This window comes from Phoenix dactylifera, chromosome 4 (assembly GCF_051530095.1).
Source record: "Phoenix dactylifera cultivar Ajwa chromosome 4, Ajwa_hap1_PhDact_Kaust_v1.1, whole genome shotgun sequence".
NCBI lineage: Eukaryota > Viridiplantae > Streptophyta > Magnoliopsida > Arecales > Arecaceae > Phoenix > Phoenix dactylifera.
Window position 1 is genome coordinate 1,739,923 of NC_143193.1, and position 14,681 is coordinate 1,754,603.

The window sequence follows — 14,681 nt, forward strand, 5'->3', positions numbered from 1 at the left end:
TGATAATTTTAGAGAGGGTCTATTACATTTTATACAAGGAGATATGCAATAGGATTGTAGAAATGTCAAGAATGACATGAACTGCAAAAGGTAAAGATTTAGACTTAATCAATTGAGAAAGTATGAGAACAGAGTAAATAAAAGGTGGAAGCACAATGAAAATAGAAAATTCGAAGAAGAAGAAGAAAAGCAGAATTTCGGTGTACATCACCCTATGTGTGACATTATAATGGCTGATATGATAATTTTAGAGAGGGTCTATTACATTTTATACAAGGAGATATGCAATAGGATTGTAGAAATGTCAAGAATGACATGAAATGCAAAAGGTAAAGATTTAGACTTAATAAATTGAGAAAGTATGAGAACAGAGTAAATAAAAGGTGCAAGCACAAGTAGTTGGTGGGTTTGAACATTGGAGCACATTAGTTGACTTAATCATTGGAGATCATTGGGGCTGAAAGGATAAGCGTGTGGTTACACCATCATTTGTTCGCTTCGAGAAAATTCATATCGGCAAGCTTTTTAAATCAAGCACATCTTGTTTTGATCAGCCACTGTGATAAAGGTCCCAGTCAGTAGTCAAATCACAATAGCACTTGACACAGTTGCTCTCTTTGGGTGAGAACGTACCACAAGATAATATAGGATAGAAATTCTCCTTTCTTTTGTTTATTCATGTCCAGAGCTTATTAATACATTAACTTCAACCAACTATTTGGATATACAGCCGAAAATAGAGGTTCTAATACAATGGCTAAGAAAATAACAGAAATCAACTCAACCATAAAATAGAATGGAAAAAAAACATATGCCTAAAACTATTCCAACAACTAGTTGACGTAGTAAAGCCTCTCATAGCCGTTTGGAATTGCTGCCTAGCTGCTCCGGTTCCAACGTTCAAGCATGCATGGGTTCAACATTTACGCCTGCCCTGTTCTTATACCTGATCTTCCTCCCCCATACTTGGGATTCGGCTTTGGCGCCCTCTCAGACCTACGTGGCTTATCACACTGCATATTAAATATCCTCAGGAAAACAATAGTAAAATCTTTAGTGACTCATTTTTGTAGAAGCATTCGTACTGATGAAGGGGTAGCAAATTTCTCGACATAAGAAATAATTTGTAACCCAAGCAGGATATGCGAAAAACATGCATTTTTGCAAGGGGTTAAATGAGGTTGACAGGGGAAAAAAAACACATAAAATTTTAAGTAGCTTTTATGCCTTTGTTTCTCAAAGCCATTTGTAATAAGAGGAAAAAAGTGAATTTTCCCTGTAGAAAAGAATCTTGTTAGATAAAGTATCTGCAATGTTCTTTTACAGTTTCAATAAATGGCAAAGGCCCATGAGAGAATGAAAAGGAATGGAATCATAAATCCTATAATTTATTTGAATAAATTTTTAGTTGCAATAAAGTTCTTCTATGCAGGGTATTAGATCGATAACAACGACAATATTATGACAATGAGAGAGGAGAAAACACTCCAGTTTAAACCTTAACAGAATTAAGCAGGTGCTGTTGCATTAATGAATTAAATACTCATTAATATGTCACATTATTGGGAAGGGTCCCAGGACTAGAGATAGAAAAGGTTCACTTAAATTAGGCTGAAACAGACAATTAGCTGATGTGAAGAAATTTTATAGGGGATGAAGAGGAGCAAGATTTGGCAACCAAATAGGATACCAGTAGGCTCTTCGGAGAATTTTTCCTGCATGCACACCAATAAGTTATTTACTCAAGGATTGGAGATCATAGAGATTGTGTTCTAAGTAATTACTGAGTGTTGATCCAAAATACTAGCAGGATACACCTTGCAGGAAGTCAATCTGAGATTGCATGTCTAAGGCATCTGAAGAAATCTAAAAGTTGCTACCAATTTATTTGAGAGCTCAGGGCTAAGGGACATTACCTTTTTTAACACTAAATAAAGTAATATTAGAGACAATAATAGTAGATTGCATACATGCATCTGCCAGAAACTCAAAATTGCTACTAATCTATTTGATGGCTTGTGGCTAAGGGTTATTACTTATTACTTCCTTCACATTATATATAGGTGTATTAAGCTTCTTGGCAGCAACATGTGAATCAGAACTGGAATTGAATGCAGCTATTTTAATAAACAATATAGGAAAAGGGTAGTTTGAAGCCGTTTCAATATGATTTATTTCCCATAGCAAAATACATCATTAATCAAAAGCAGACATAAGTAAATTAACTGAATGCTATTGGCATGTCAGTGTGTGAGGACCAAATTTAACTGATCATAAGATGGAATCCAACTTAAGTTGAGAATGAGATTTTTCAGCACTCAATTCATTCACAAAATTTTAAAAGTTGTCCTCATAACCGGTCGTTAGATCTAGATCTGTCGACTCCTTATTAATGGTTCCCTGAAAAGAAAGATCCACAACTTCAATGATCTTTAAACCTCAGAGCACTGACACAAATGTGAGATCCACATCAGTCTTAGGGAATTTCCACATAAACATCACCAAACTCAAGAAAGAACGAAACTTGGAAAAAAAAAAGAAAAAAAAGAAAAAAATGCTTTGATGCTTGTTTAACAAAATTAAATTTTTCCATTAATGAATCATAGAATACAAAAAGATTCATTATTTCGCACTTACAATTTTCTCCCATCATTATAGGTACCAAAAAAAATGAGATTCATGTGAGAAACTAGGAATGTACATGCTATTATATGCAAAATCGCAGGATGACAGCCGACCAAGTTGACCAGCTCTGGACAGCCAAAGCAAGGTGAAATTAATCACAAGAATCCTGCAAAGAAGCAAAAACAGTTGGTTCACTGAGCATACTATAATTTCACCATAAGATGGATGAAGCTTAGTCTAACTTGAGCAGGGGATCCTTAAAATGTAGAATCCAAACATCAATTCCAGTCTGAGAAACTATATTCAAATCTAGTAACTTAAAACTACATAGATTTTTCATAATTCATTATAAACAACCACTTATCAACAAATGAGTGAGAACGTAAGGATTGTTATTTCCTAATGGTTCACAGCCAAACAAAGTCCTCCAAAATGGAAGATCTACAAGTCTTTTACTACCATAATTTGGTTGCACTTTTCTGACCCTTTGAACTCAATATAAAGACTTGATGCATCAGAATATTCTCACTCATTAGATACCCATCAGAAAGCAGCCAAAAATTTGCCAGAAGACTGGGGAATGTTTTGCATACTTTGGAAAAAGTGGTCGACCCAGAGGCAAATTTTGGTAGGATTGTTTACTGATAGAGGAAATGACAAGCAGGAGAAATGCTACACTATTTGGTGGGCAACCTAGAAATAAACAAACATCTACGAGCATTAAAAACATAAACCAGAAAAGCAAACATCCTTAGACTATATGGACAGTAGAATTTTGAGCCAAAGGCAGTGTGATGTGGGGTTTTGTATTTCACAATGTCAAAAAATTTTGTTACATTTTGTTGTTGGACGTGCTTGTGTATTTGTTGTGGAGACCACCTTGATAACCTTTATGCTTTCAATAATTTACCCTCTTTTAGCTAAATAGAGGGAAGAAAATGTCATCAAACTTGGAAGTACTCACTCTACATTTGGACATAGCATGAAGACATATTACAATGTGAACTATGATAGAGATTTTTCTATGAATCCTACTAATACTGCTGCATTCACTTAAGGCTAAAAATATCATGTCTAGGTAATTCAAAATTTATGGTTCGCCGTACTGATCCGAACCAGACAGTACGGAGCGCACCAATATGGTACGGAGCGCACCGTACCATATTGGTTCAGTACCAGTACTCAGTATGGGGGGCGTACCGACATTCAGTATACCAAAAAAATCTTATACCGTGTCGTACCGATACTGTGCTAGTGTAGCACCGATACGGAGTTCGGTACCGAGACGGCGAACCTTAATTCAAATCATATGGAAGACTCTTCTCAACTTCCATTTCTTGCTTGGCGATATTCAAATGGTGACAAGGTAACTGGCTATACGATGTTTTTTTAATTTTTATGGGGAAAAGATTGTAAAACATCATGTTGAGGGTATATGGCCTGCGCATGATCACAAAATTTTTGACAGATTGTTGTCTGTGTGAAAGCATAAACAATGAAAAAGGACATGCATGTATACTTGGCAAAAGTTAGAGAGGAACTCCCCCAGGCACTATCTTTGATATTTAAAAAAAAACAATTTTCACAAGATACAGAAATTTGTTGTTTTTTATCTCCTTTTTTCCTTTTATTTTCAGCTAAGATGACAAATTTGTGTATAGACAAGTAAAGCAGAGACCTTGGGACTGGCTAATAACTACATGCAAATCGTATATTGTCATTTCCTTTTGGTAGAAATGCAAATAATATGTTCAAAAATTTTAACTTCAAAGGCTTCTGATTTATACATTTTTTATGCGATACAAGTAATTTCTGAATGAAATTTTGATAACAAGTGATTATCAAGTGATTATGAATGATCTAGATTATACAAGTGATTATGAATAATCTAGATTATACAAGTGATTATGAATAACTCCCAATTTAAATATGCAAGTGATTATGAATGATCTAGATTATAATGTATTCCCTTTAAATGACATAAAAAATCCTAGAATCTCATATAGCATCAAGGGACTAGTGAATCCCTAGAAGTATAACTTACTATTCTCTTACTAATATCTGATTAAAAAAAAATTTCATGATTTATTGTACATGGCAATGTGGACTAGAGTTACTGGTAAATCACTCAAGGATACACCCCCAAGTTAAATTTGTAATCTGGGAACCATGCAAGCAAGCCATGAGACAAAATCATATTCTCCGAAAAATCCATCAGAAAATGAAAGCAATTTGCTTCACAATTATAGTACTCCCAAATGAGTTATTTATAAATAACATACTAAGCCTTCAAACATATCCGAGATAACAATTATTTTCCACTTATATTCAAACACATCAACTGAAACAATTTGAAAAGAATATAGCACAATGACATTGTCAACAAATCAATGAAATATAAACAACGCAAGCTTTAGAAAATGGACAACATTATGTGCTTTAGCAACTCTCACTGACCTTATGTTTTCATAGCTCGAGTATCAGGCTTTGAAGCCTCTGATGCTGGATGAATATTTGTTAGAGATATAGGTGTCAGGGGAGGTGAAGTGACCTCTTCAGTCAAATCTGGATTATGAGGAGCTTCTAATAACTTAGTAACTGGTAAAATTGGCTTTCTATGACCACCAGACGGAATAGAAAAACTGCGAGACATTGGACCAGGTGGTGCTGGTAGTGGTGATGCAGTAGGTGATGCATTTGATGGAATTCTGCTTGTTGCCACACGCACTTGACTCCTAGAAATTAAAGGACCAGAATAACCGATCAGCCTGGAAGGTCTTGCAGCATTTGCTAGGGTGGGAGGTCTAGGAAGCTCATGAAGTTCCCTAATTTTTGGTGATGACATAGGAGGAGGTGAGGTGCCAGGAGACACTTTTGAGGACACCGCTGGCTGCTTTGTGAGGACAGATGCTGACTTTGCAGAAAATATAGGAGAATAATTCACAGAGGATCTGTAATCAGTGGCAGAAAACATTGCCTTGCTTGACCATGCTTTACCTGGCAGTGGACCAGAAAATGCCTGTCTTTTGACTTTTTTAGTATCAGAAACACCGCACAGGCCAAATTGCAGCCATGGAAGCCCGTCTGCTGAGGGAGAAGGCATGCGGATGGGACCACTATTAATGTTGCTTTCCTTGAGTACTGACTGTGTTTCCTTTACCCTGGAAGAGCTTGATAATTCATTATCTCTGAGATCTTTCCCAAACTTATTTGCCACCAGTGGAGATGAATGCCACAGCTGTGTGGGCCAGCCACCCTTGCTTTCTAGATGATCTGCAGAAAATTTATTCGCAGGCCCCATGGTGTCTGAGTCCTTATCTTCACAAGGTGTGGGTAGAACATAACTGTGAAACTTTCTTGTTGATAGAGGTTGGGTTTCTTTCATCTTATCAGATGGATCAAACTTCTTATCCGCAAAAATTGGTGCTGATTGGCTGCCAGCCCCAGGCCACCTACTGAAAGTGAAGAAATCATCTTGATTCCTATCTAAATTTTCCTGCATGAATGGAAAGGGTAATTTTTAAGTGTGGAAGTACTTTTCTTTCCATAGTAGAACCAGCCCTACAACAGAGAGCATATGGCAAAATTCCAGAAAAACAATGGGACATGTAATGGGGAAAAAAAACTGCCACATACATTTTTACATAATCAGAAAGACCTCCACAACTCAGTTATATATAACTTATAAATAGTATGCATTGCAAGTTTGGCCCTCTTTTAACATTTAGATTATACACTATTAGGGGAAAAAATGCAATGTGAAAACTGTTATATGTCTTAGGTCCACACCATGTGAAGCCATGATGAGCATGCAAGGAAAAGAAGAAAAATAGAAACATGAATGAGGAGACATAGAAGTTATTGTTTGGGTAACATTTGTCAGAAGCACATCTTCTCACAAAAAAAAAAACAGTAGCATGGATTCAGGACCGCGTCCATCCTCATCCATCCCGGACATCCTGGATCAGACCAGTGAGAGGCTAGGGCCTGAGATGATTACAAGATCCAAGATCCAGTAAACTGGGTATCCCGATCTATACCACAGGGTCCCAGCCAGGACCTACCAGGTTGGTTAATGGTTCAGCTGGTACCAATATGTACAGACCTAGGACCTGAAAAGAAAGAGCTCGAGGCACTCATAAGGTCAAGACAATTTAGGTCGGGTTGAGTCATCACCTCAGCTAAAAATCTAATGAGTGGTCCTTTTGATACTAGTTGTTTAACTCATCTTGAAAATTAAGGCCCCGTTTAGGGGAGCTTTTGGGGGGCCAAAAAGCACTTTCTGGCCCTCCAAAAGCACTTTTGGATAAAAAAGGGTGCTTGATAAAAATTTCGAAAAGCTGTTATAGTTTTTTCAGAAAACTAAAAACAACTTTTTGGGATAAGCTCCATTTTGGAGCTTTCCGAAAAAGCTGTTTTCAGCTTTGTCGAAAAACTGTTTTTTTGACCAAAATACTCATAATAAAATATAATAATTACATACTTTGTCCCTTTATAAACCTAAAAATCTGCTGGAGCCCTAACAAAGAACCCTAGCCATGGATCAGACTCCCTTCCATGCAAGAAAAGATATTCTTGTTTTCTATTATTGTATTATACTTTAAATATAATATTATATTACGTTATATCATAATACATTAATATATTATGTTAAATAATTTAATATTATGTTATATTATGAAAAATTAATATACGCTAATAATTATAATATTTTATACCTTTATTATTGTATTATACTATAAATATAATATTATATTATATTATAATACATTGATATGTTATGTTAAATAATTTAATATTATATTAAATTATTATGCTATAGTATACAATGTTATATTACTATATTATAATAATATTATATTACATTACAGTAATACTATACTATATTATATATTTATGTATTAATATATGTTATATTTTATTATGCTTAGTTGTATAATACTATGTACTGTCCTTTATGGTAATTTTGTCATACAAAAGTACTTTCTTAATTTGTTTACCAAACACATGCTAAAGTGTTACAGCACTTTAGAAATAGCTTTTTATAAAAGCTCTACTTCCAACAACTCTACTTCCAAAAGCTCTATTGCTAACAGCTTTCCCAAACAAGGCCTAAGTCATTAGGAATTGTAGGATTGGCTTAGATAGGCTAGGTTGGGTAAGGGTTGAGGCTTGCAAATTAGACTATGTTAGGGGTCAAATCAGCCGATCTGCACCTGGATCAGATATGGAGATTTCCACCTTTTCCTTGTTTACATTCTAGCTTGGTTCCAAAGAAAGGGTTGGAAAAGGGGGTGGACCCATAAGTAGGTATGGTTGAAGGTTGAAGGATCTTGACCCGCTGTTAGGTTAGGCAGGGTAGGGTATAGGTCAAAGTTTCTTATGATGTTATCTTAATTTGACCCAATCAGAACCCGATCTGACCCATTGCCACCACTAAACGTGATAGATGAGAAGGAAATTGACATTGAATGTCCAAAAAGTTGATAGCTTAAACCATACAAAATTATAGAGCATCTTTTTCCAAATTGCTGAACAGAATATTGCTTAAATTTGTAAATAAAAGGTTAAAATACAACCATCTTCCATATCAAGTAACTAGTTTGTAGGGCTGTTAATGAGCCGAGCTGCTCGGGCTCGGCTCGGTAAAAGCCCGGCTCGGGCTCGGCTCGTTAGTCAAACGAGCCCGAGCCCAAGCCTAATATGAGGCTCATTTACACCCGAGCCCGAGCAGCTCACGAGCCCAAACGAGCTCTAGTCTCCCAGCCCAAATGAAAAACTCTCAGCCGGCCCAGCCCAAACGAAAGTCTCCCAGAGTCCCTCGTATCGAGCCCGAGCTCGCAATTGAAACGAGCTTTACGAGCTCAAGCCCGAGCCTTTGTTTTGCCAAGCAGCCCGAGCTCGAGCCCAATACAAAGCTCGGTACCGAGCCCGAGCCGAGCCCGAGCCTGAGCTTCTGTGAAACGAGCCAAGCCCGAGCCTCCCCAGGCTCGGGCTCGGCTCGGCTCGTTAACAGCCCTACTAGTTTGTCATCCCATGCAGCCATGCAAAGGATCAAGAACTTATAGAATCTTAAAACAAAAAAGTTATAGAGGCTCAAATAAGCAATCTAGCTTCTTCAGTTCAGAGAGAAGGTGCAGAGCCATGATGCTTAACAACTTCTTTTAAAAAATAACCACCGGCAAGCAATATTTTAAGCATTAAATTAGACAGTGACATGAGGCAATAATAGCATCTCTCAGCCACACAATGTGGAATGTTTCCTTTTTCCCTTGTTGTGAATAAGAGAATTTCCCTCTTTGCTCTTAGGAAGAATCCAACTGCTTGGTATAGATATAGATTTGTTGGCACAGCACTTTGAAAGATGCACAAAAGGAAATTATTCAATATGACTGTTTCTGATAATAAAAGTTGACTTACATCAACTTCAAAGCAATTAGTAACCCATAACTCACTGTCATCAGTAAAAATCATCTAATAAAATGATAAAATATCTGCATGCAAAAAAAAAAAAAAAGATAATGCAAATTTTAAACCTAACCTTTAGCCAGAAATAACGAAAACATAATAAGACCTTAAAATAAATATGAACTCACCTCTGTTGAATTTCTACTTGCAAAAACAACATCTTGATATTGGTCATTTTGTCCGTAGCCAAAACTCAACTCCCCATCATCACTGCTATCGTAACCAGAATAATCATCATCATTGTTGTCTGTTTCATCATCAAGTTCACTGAAATGATAATCAATATGCTGTTGTTCAGCAGCTTCTATAACATGTGGTTCAACCAGTTCAAGGTATTTAAGTCCTTTTCTGAAGAAATTTAACTGAAGTCCAAGCAGGAGAAAAGAAAACAAAACAAGGTCAGATTGCGTCACATTTCCATCAAACAAATAAATATTCCTGACATAAAAGAGTTGAAGTAACTACCTGTGCGGCATGATGGCGAGCAGCCTGTGTTAGAAGGCTTCGAGATTGACCTTGCTTCAATGATTTCAAGCGGAAGGCAAATAGGGCTGCCTCCTCTACATAATCATCTCGAGCTGCTAGCAACTGTTGTGTTAAGTAAGTTTCACCTTTGGCACGTCTCGACCTCCCTTTTTCTTGATGTGCCGCCAGCATTAATTTATAGATCTCTCTGAAGAAGATATGCCAGAAGAAAATCACTATAAAGATGAAGAAAAATGAACAGAAAATGGCAGAAGATTTGTACCTTTTATCATCACATTGCCGTTTCATCTCCTGCAATGGCAAACAAAGTCCCATTAAAAGAATGGTAAGTCATGGTTTGTTTCAAGAATATTCTCGGCACAAAATTATGAAATATAAGCTGAATGCAGAAGTTTGGCAAGGAATAGGACTTAATGGATGTCAATTTGGAAAATCATTCAGACTTAAAAAATAAATAAATAAATAAATGCTTATGCTGAGTTCAATGATGGAGATATAACTAGATTGAAACAATGTTTTTCAGACAACACTGAAACTATGTACAAGACATTAAGGAAAAACAAGAGGAGAAGCTGGAAACAGAAAAGATTGTCAATAAGCAACTCCACTTATAGAGTCATGAAAATATTCCATATGAAAATTAATTTGAACAGCAAATTGTACTCTTTCTAGTTGATGCCCCTTCCCAAGGACATCCTAATTCTGATTGGAGCTTGATGTGTAATGATGGTCCAAGTAACACTAGGTGCCCTATGGAACTCCTCTTTGAGATATATAAACTACTTTTATATTTTGGTTGGTGATAAAAGTCCATCGGCACTATATATTCTCCCCCTTCTTCCAAATTTAAGGATATGTTCGCCAGCTTAATAGGGAAATTTCGAGTCTTAGAGGAAAAATTGACCTTATATTTTTTACTAAGATTCTGGTGAAATCTACAATAATATAAACGAGTATTTTATTATAAACCTATACTAAGGACTAACTAGGTTTCAAATTATGTATCAAATCAACCCACTGGGCCAATCCTAAAGCCTTAGAGTTAAGGAAAGATAACAAAGAAAGAAAGAAACAGAGGAAGGAGAATTATTTCTAGAACATAGGAAAACTACAGCACTTTCCCTTTTCTAAGATTCTATTTTATTCCTTCAAAGTTTCCTGAAGGAGGTAGAGTTTTGCTGAATTTCTCCATGACGAATATAATGAGACCTACCAAAGATGGGACATGGAGAGAGAGAGAGAGAGAGAGAGAGAGAGAGAGAGAATTTTAGGATTCTTTTCTTTTTGCAGGGGGGAGGGCGGTAACTGTCTTTTCTCTTTATTTATTCCGGTTTTTTGATCTTTAGTTTGTTTATGGAAACATAGTCATCACTTGGGCTGCCCACTCATAGCCTACCTCATTCAATGAGCAGTCCAGACAACTTAAAATCTGGTTCAGTTAAAGATAAAGGCCCACCTTCACCTAAAGACTAAATTCAATCCAAATAAAATAGCCTTGTTGCCCATCTAGCCTCACTTGTTTAACCAACATACTTTAAATATTACTGAAAACCTTAGAAAAAGAAATCAGTATCATAATTACTATATTGATGATAATGATGATGATGATGATGATGATGATGATGAGACCTCAAGACATCACAGACAATAGGACGAAAACTGAGCTACCAGACAACTGTTTCAGTCTCTATTAATCCCTAATGTGCAATCTTCCACTGGAACTGCGTCGATTTTTTTATTATCCTATTCTGTTTGGACTTTCTTTCGTTGCCCAGCATTGTACAAAATTCAAGACTTGCTGCTTAGTTTCTTTAATCTTAATTTTTTTGCAATAAAAGAGAGCTCAAAAAGTCTTGAAGTTTTATTCTAAAGATTAATAGAGCTGGATCATGTAAACAAGACCCACTTTTTTCATAGTGGAAGTTTATAATTTGGAAACTGTCCTTCACAAGTAAACATGAAGCACATGTTATTAAGACATGACATGCTATAATTACTGTGGGCATGAAAACTCAGATACATTTCATACCATGTTTCACTCAGTAAATATTGTTATCTATTAGAAATAGATAACAGTGTTATGATACACAGCTGATTTCAGAAGAATAATAATTTAGTCAACTTATTACTTATTACCCTTAGTTTTTATTATATGCAAAAAGCAATTCGGGACACGCAGGAATATGTTAAGGGTCTCTTTGATCACCAATTTCGCTCCTTATTAAATGAGTCATCCTAGGACAGATTGATGTTGCATACTGAGGCTGCAGGCATTTATAGAACATATAAATGGAGAAATCAACAGCTAAATCTATGCATTAGATAGTCAAATAAACACTTAGTTGATCAGTCATTTTGCACAGGATCAGAAAATAATACAATTATTCCAGTTAGAACATACAAATCAAAAAGAACAAACCTCCACAGTTTGAAGCTCCTTGAGAAGAGACTCAGATGGTTTTGTAATTGTCTGGATGATATGGGCACGCTGTGAAATAAAATTTAACATAAATTCCAGTCAAACTGATGTCAAATCACTTGCCACAGGAATAGATATGAAGAATTTGTGTTAGTATGGTCTATTTGCAATATAGAATACAGGACTCACATAGCTATCTACAAGTTTCTGAAGCGCAAATTGTGCTTTCCCCAGCATCAACAAAACCCTGCCTGCATGTATAATCAAATTCAAAATGCATATGAGAAATCAGGACGTGAACTACTTTTCACACTTTGAAAGTTTACTTGGGGACTAGTCTACCTTTCTCACTTCAATATCTAAAATTCGTATCTTTTAAATTGTTTCTTATAAATAGAGTCCTTAAGTTGTATGTTTAAAATGAGCAATCTGGTAAACATGCTGGCACGATTCCAGCATGCATAAAATAAAAATGGCTTCATGAACTATCACATTTCAGAAAGTACACGCAGATACCACAGACAAACAAGAAGATAAGAAAACTTTAGGAATTCCAGAAAATTATTTCAATCAGCATTCAGTTATTATCAGTATTTTCATTAACTTATTTATGAAATATTCAATATTATATCCTTACATATAACCAGAAAACAAGGTTGGTAAAATTAATCAGACCACAAGCAATACCGGAAAAATAAGAGTTCAGTTGACTCACCACTATCCTCATCATCATTTAGTGCAGTTTTTTCAAGCAAACATGTGCCCATTTCCTGCAATGCTTCTGAGAACTCTGCAAGAATATGTAGACATCTAAGAGTAGCTCAGATAGCAAAGGTTCTTGTTTACTTTATTTTCAATAGTGCTCAAGTAATAAAGACTGCTTATTTGCTACAGTACCCTCAACTTTGCATAAGTTATGATGTAAGTTTTCATCGGACATATGAGCTCAAAATGAAAAAGGTAAAATTTCCCGAGTACAGACAAGAGATTCTTATAAACTTACTGAAGTAAAAATATAAAATAATTAAATACAAGTATTCCAGTTATAGCTTGCCCTTCATTTTAAAGATGTAAAATATATAAGATAGAGAACACGCTAAGTACAGCAATAAAGCAATGTACCATATGCACCATTTGCAGTGGCAGCTGCTGCAGAAAGTAAGCCGTCATAGCAGCTCCTCATGTCCTGCACGTCCTGCAAACGCAAAGCCTCCAAGTGTGAGAGCTGAAGGTACGATTTTAAAAGAAGAAAACAGGTAAACTAGTTGTTTTTAGCAGGTTAACAATATATATTTCTGCATATGATATGCAGATTGCTTTGGTCACTCAGTCCATTTGAAAGAGTATCCATTCATTCTTAAATAAATTTTCAGTCAGACTTCTTATAATATGGAATACCTCTCAACCGTCCTCTCAACCATTACCAGTGCAAATTAACAAAGGTGTCTTAGAAATGAAATACTGGTCGCATTTTGTATAAAAAATAATGTATAGAAAATGTGGACACAGAGCTTTCCCATTTGCAAGAATGCTCCAACTTAATATTATGGGGGCAAAAAGAAATTTTTAGTTGTGTCATTCAAAAATACAATGATTCAGGTTCGGGACAAAACGGTCCAAAAACTGTTCCACCAAGCCCTCCAGGGGAAGGTCTAGTAGTTGCTGCCTGGAATTATCTGTCCTACCTGTGACACTTGTTTTCTATTATCATGGATAATAATTTGGGGGGAGAATAGAATAGAGCTGAAGTTTATACCTTTTTGTCCTTTACATAATGAATGAGTTTTATTTAGTTTTCAAAAAATAAAAAGATTAGGCACGTAAAAACTTCAACTTTGACGGACACAACAAGCTGGGCAAACAAACTGCACTGGATAAAAATTTAAAGAGCCATCAAAATTTAGAGAATAGTGAGGGGAAAAAAAATAAAAATCTTTCTGCTTCCTCCAACCAAAATATCAAAATTAATTACACTAATTTGTTCAAAAGATAAATTTAGATAATTTGAACTCCAGTAAGACGATCAAACCCAATAATTCAGCAAACTATACTGAAGAAAAGAAAAGAACAGGGACCACTACACACAAACTAGAGCTGCTCTTTTTCCCCAAAGAAGATGTGCATCAAAAATCAAATAAAACCAGAGATATTTCGAGCTGGAAGCAGAGCAATGCAATAAAATAAAAATCCCATCTTTGCTGCCAATTTCGAGACAAGGAGATCCAATAACCACAAAATGTCTGATCAAAGACCCTGGAGAGGGAGAAGAGCGTCACCTGAGCGGCCTCGACGAGCTCATCCAGCTTTGCCAGAGGGTGACGGTGCTCCCTCTTCTCCTTGGCATCGCGCCGGTGGAGCGTGAAGCCTCGGAGGTTCTTCAGAGGCGACTTCATCCCCCCTCTTGCCTTCCGTCTCAGAATCCCAACACCAGATCGAAATCCCCAAGAAGATTGAGAGAGGGGAACAAGGAGAAGCGAGAGAAAAAGAGATCGGAGGAGAAAAGATAAGGGAGAAAGAGAGTCAAAAAAAAGGTCTCTGTTTTCCTCTCTCCCGTCGGAAACCCTGGAAAGACCAGACTGGGAGAGCAAGGACGAAGCAACCCCTCTCTCTCTCCCCTCTGTTTTCCTTTCGTTGCTTTTAGCTCAGGTTATTCTTCCTGGTCAAAAGAAGATAAAAAATAGTT

At 36.3% G+C, this 14,681-nt stretch overlaps 1 protein-coding gene across 4 annotated transcripts; it reads right to left on the reverse strand.

The window, feature by feature from the left end:
- Positions 1-645: 645 nt before the first annotated feature.
- Positions 646-14,681, reverse strand: LOC103708089 (hydroxyproline-rich glycoprotein family protein). 4 transcript variants are annotated; one of them, XM_088719520.2, is made up of 10 exons: positions 14,275-14,681; positions 13,121-13,193; positions 12,714-12,788; positions 12,188-12,249; positions 11,999-12,067; positions 9,842-9,870; positions 9,559-9,766; positions 9,222-9,455; positions 5,083-6,121; positions 646-1,013 (listed from the first exon to the last, which is right to left on the reverse strand). In XM_088719520.2, exons 1-9 carry the CDS (start codon positions 14,389-14,391, stop codon positions 5,084-5,086), a joined length of 1,905 nt encoding a protein of 634 aa, XP_088575646.2. In that variant the 5' UTR covers positions 14,392-14,681; the 3' UTR covers positions 646-1,013; position 5,083. The 4 variants fall into 4 exon arrangements, with proteins under 4 accessions (XP_088575646.2, XP_088575645.2, XP_008791084.4 ...); XM_008792862.6 differs by lacking the exon at positions 646-1,013 and adding an exon at positions 2,570-2,791; XM_088719519.2 differs by having other exon boundaries at positions 879-1,013; positions 9,559-9,870.

Excerpts from the sequence above, each read along its gene's own strand:
- LOC103708089 (XM_088719519.2), bottom strand. The coding sequence starts at position 14,391 with ATGAAGTCGCCTCTGAAGAACCTCCGAGGCTTCACGCTCCACCGGCGC. Across the intron at positions 13,194-14,274 it reads AGCTCGTCGAGGCCGCTCAG|GACGTGCAGGACATGAGGAG; the intron begins GTGACGCTCTTC and ends TTGCGTTTGCAG. Across the intron at positions 6,122-9,221 it reads CAAGTAGAAATTCAACAGAG|GAAAATTTAGATAGGAATCA; the intron begins GTGAGTTCATAT and ends CCATTCATGCAG.